Source organism: Arachis ipaensis, chromosome B5, assembly GCF_059453495.1.
Source record: "Arachis ipaensis isolate K30076 ecotype BB chromosome B5, ASM5945349v1, whole genome shotgun sequence".
NCBI classification, from domain to species: domain Eukaryota; kingdom Viridiplantae; phylum Streptophyta; class Magnoliopsida; order Fabales; family Fabaceae; genus Arachis; species Arachis ipaensis.
Window position 1 is genome coordinate 109,888,178 of NC_142440.1, and position 2,746 is coordinate 109,890,923.

The following is a 2,746-nucleotide window of genomic DNA, read 5'->3' on the forward strand; positions in this document are numbered from 1 at the left end:
CACAAGATAAACCATAAAATAGTGGTTTATCATTCATCATTGAAGATAAATTAATGAAAACACAAATAAGGGTGTTACGTTCTCTAGTAAAAAGCAGATTGGTATGTTTGTGAATCCGTCAACAAGTTTGACGGATTTACAGAATAGTATAATACAAAAGTTAGGAAAGTGCAGCAAAAAACATGTAAAGCAAGTATTTTTTCATATTCCTATCTTACTGAGGCATACTTATGTTAAGTTTGGAAAGTATGAGATGTTTGGCAATGACGACATGTGTGTTATATTTCACAGTCAAGCAAGATTTTCAGATTTGGGTGCTATAGAGTTTTTTGCGAGAATAATTGATGTAGAAGGTAGCTCTGGTGGATCTGCTCCAAATCCACCAACCGGTGTGATAGAAGGGAGTTCTAGCGACTGCCTATGTTTCATCGCCATCATTTACAGCAAATTTGCCCGCTCAAGCAGATAATTCAGATGACTTGGGTAATGTGCGTACCTTTGGAGAGCTTGCAGTTGTAGTGAGAGTAGCACCTATATTAGACGGTGCATTGGAAGTTATGGAGGTCAGAGATAAAGATCCACTTGTAGAGGCTATAGGCAATGATGGTTCAGATTTAGAACCACCCATTATTGGTGATGACAGTAATGGCAAGGAAGACACAACACGTGTCGAGAGAGAACAAGCCCAGTCAAGCTCTCAGACACAACAGTACCCTCCATACTTCTCTAATTTGGATATTGAGACAATGAATCGATCTACATTTTCAGATCACCAACTGCCTACTATTCACGAAAACAAGCTTGGTATTCTTAAAACAGATAAGTTTCAAATTGGTCAGTGGTTCGAAAACAAAGAAAAAGTTGTACTGACAGTGAAGAGTTATAATATTCGTCGTGGCATTGAGTATAAAGTGTTTGAGCCTGATCAATTGAAGTATCATAGGAAGTGTGTGCAATTCGGGAATAAATGTAATTGGCTGATATGCGTGACTATGCGGCAGAGGAAAGGCTACTGGAAAGTTAGAAAGTACAATGGGACAGAGATATTCACTTATCACAAGCAGCTCGATTATTATGTCATCTGTGCATCAATTCTATCGTTAGTCATGGTGGATGCATCGACATCCGTTAAAGTATTGCAGAATATGGTCTTATCAAAATTTTGTTTCAAGCCCAGTTACAGAAAGGTGTGGATGACTAAGCAGAAGGTGATTGCTCAAATATATGGAGAATAGGAGGAGTCTTACAACCTGATTCCAAGGTGGATCATCGAGGTTTAGATATATGTCTGGCACTATAGCAGTGTTGCGTACATCACTAGTTAGGGCAGGTAATATGGTTGATGGAACAAGAGTTTTTTTCGTCGATTGTTTTGGATGTTTTCTCCGTGTGTTGAGGCCTTCAAGTATTGCAAGCTACTGATATCTATCAATGATACTCATTTATATGGCAAATATGGAGGTACTTTACCGGTGGCAATTGCTCAATATGAAAACTCAAACATTCTCCTTCTTGCATTTCAGTTAGTTGAGGGCGAGAACACAGACTCGTGGAAGTTTTTCCTAAGTCACCTTCGCCAGCATGTGACTCCTCAGCCCGGCATTTTAGTGATCTCTGACCGTCACAACGCAATCAAGGCTGCCTTGGTTGTCAGAGATGGTGGGTGGCTCCCGCCTATAGCATATCGTGCATTCTGTGCAAGCCCATCGTTGCTAATTTCGCACTAAACTTCAAGTCTAAGAATGCTCGAAAGATCCTTGTGAATGTTGCATATATGAAGACTGAACAAGAGCATCAATATTACATGGATATCCTTAGGCATAAAGACCTGGCAATGGTTGATTGGTGCAACAGGATCGGGTTAGAGTTGTGGACTCAGTATTGGGATGGCGGCTACCGATTCGAGCATATGACAACATCTCTAAGTACATTAACGTCTTTCTAAAGGGAACACGTAACCTACCAGTGGGTTCACTTGTTAAGTCAACATATGGGCATTTGGCCGAGCACTTTGTCAGGGAAGAAAGAGAAGCAGAGACATAGCTCGGGTCCAGGCAAGAAACTTGTCAGACACTTATGAATCCTTTTGTGGTTTAGCTTTAAAACACATAAATCCTCCCATCCTAGAATGATTTACTTACAAATTGGTAAAGTTGGCTATCCTGAGACGATTGATATGTTATTCTTTAGAAGCCATTTATGCATAAATTGTCCTAGGATGTAGTGATTAACATATTATATAAGCCACAATGTCCTGGAACGATTTATATAATATTAGAAATAGGATATTCACATTTCAAAAATTGCTTTAGGGAATCAAGTAATTTTAGAAGTGGTTTATTTTATTTAAATAAAAAAGTCTTATTATCAATTTTGCTAGATAGACAATAAAAATTGTAAACAATGTAAAAAATAGATTACATCCCAAATCTACTAAACATGAATAAACTTAATTAATTTAAAATTTAAATTTTAAAATTTAAAATTAACATTCTTTTTTAACCTATTATTTATATTATTCAAAAAAATATATTATTTCCTTATACTTTTTCGATTATTATTCACCTTGATAATGATTGTTTCTCAAAAGGAAACTTCTCAAGTAGTTCATGGATATATACTGCTGCTAGAAATTTTAAGCGGCAATAGTTTGTTAGTAATTTTGGCTATGGTTTGGCAAATATAAATATTAAATTATTTTTAATAAATAAATTTTATTAATTTATGTGTATAAATTTAAAAAATA

General features: G+C 36.2%; 1 protein-coding gene across 1 annotated transcript; it reads left to right on the top strand.

Annotated features, from left to right (window-relative positions):
• Window positions 1–253: 253 nt before the first annotated feature.
• On the top strand, window positions 254–2,043 carry LOC148565348 (uncharacterized). Its single transcript, XM_088487151.1, has 4 exons — window positions 254–389; window positions 445–1,208; window positions 1,524–1,697; window positions 1,855–2,043. Exons 1-4 carry the CDS (start codon window positions 254–256, stop codon window positions 2,041–2,043), a joined length of 1,263 nt encoding a protein of 420 aa, XP_088343277.1.
• Window positions 2,044–2,746: the final 703 nt, after the last annotated feature.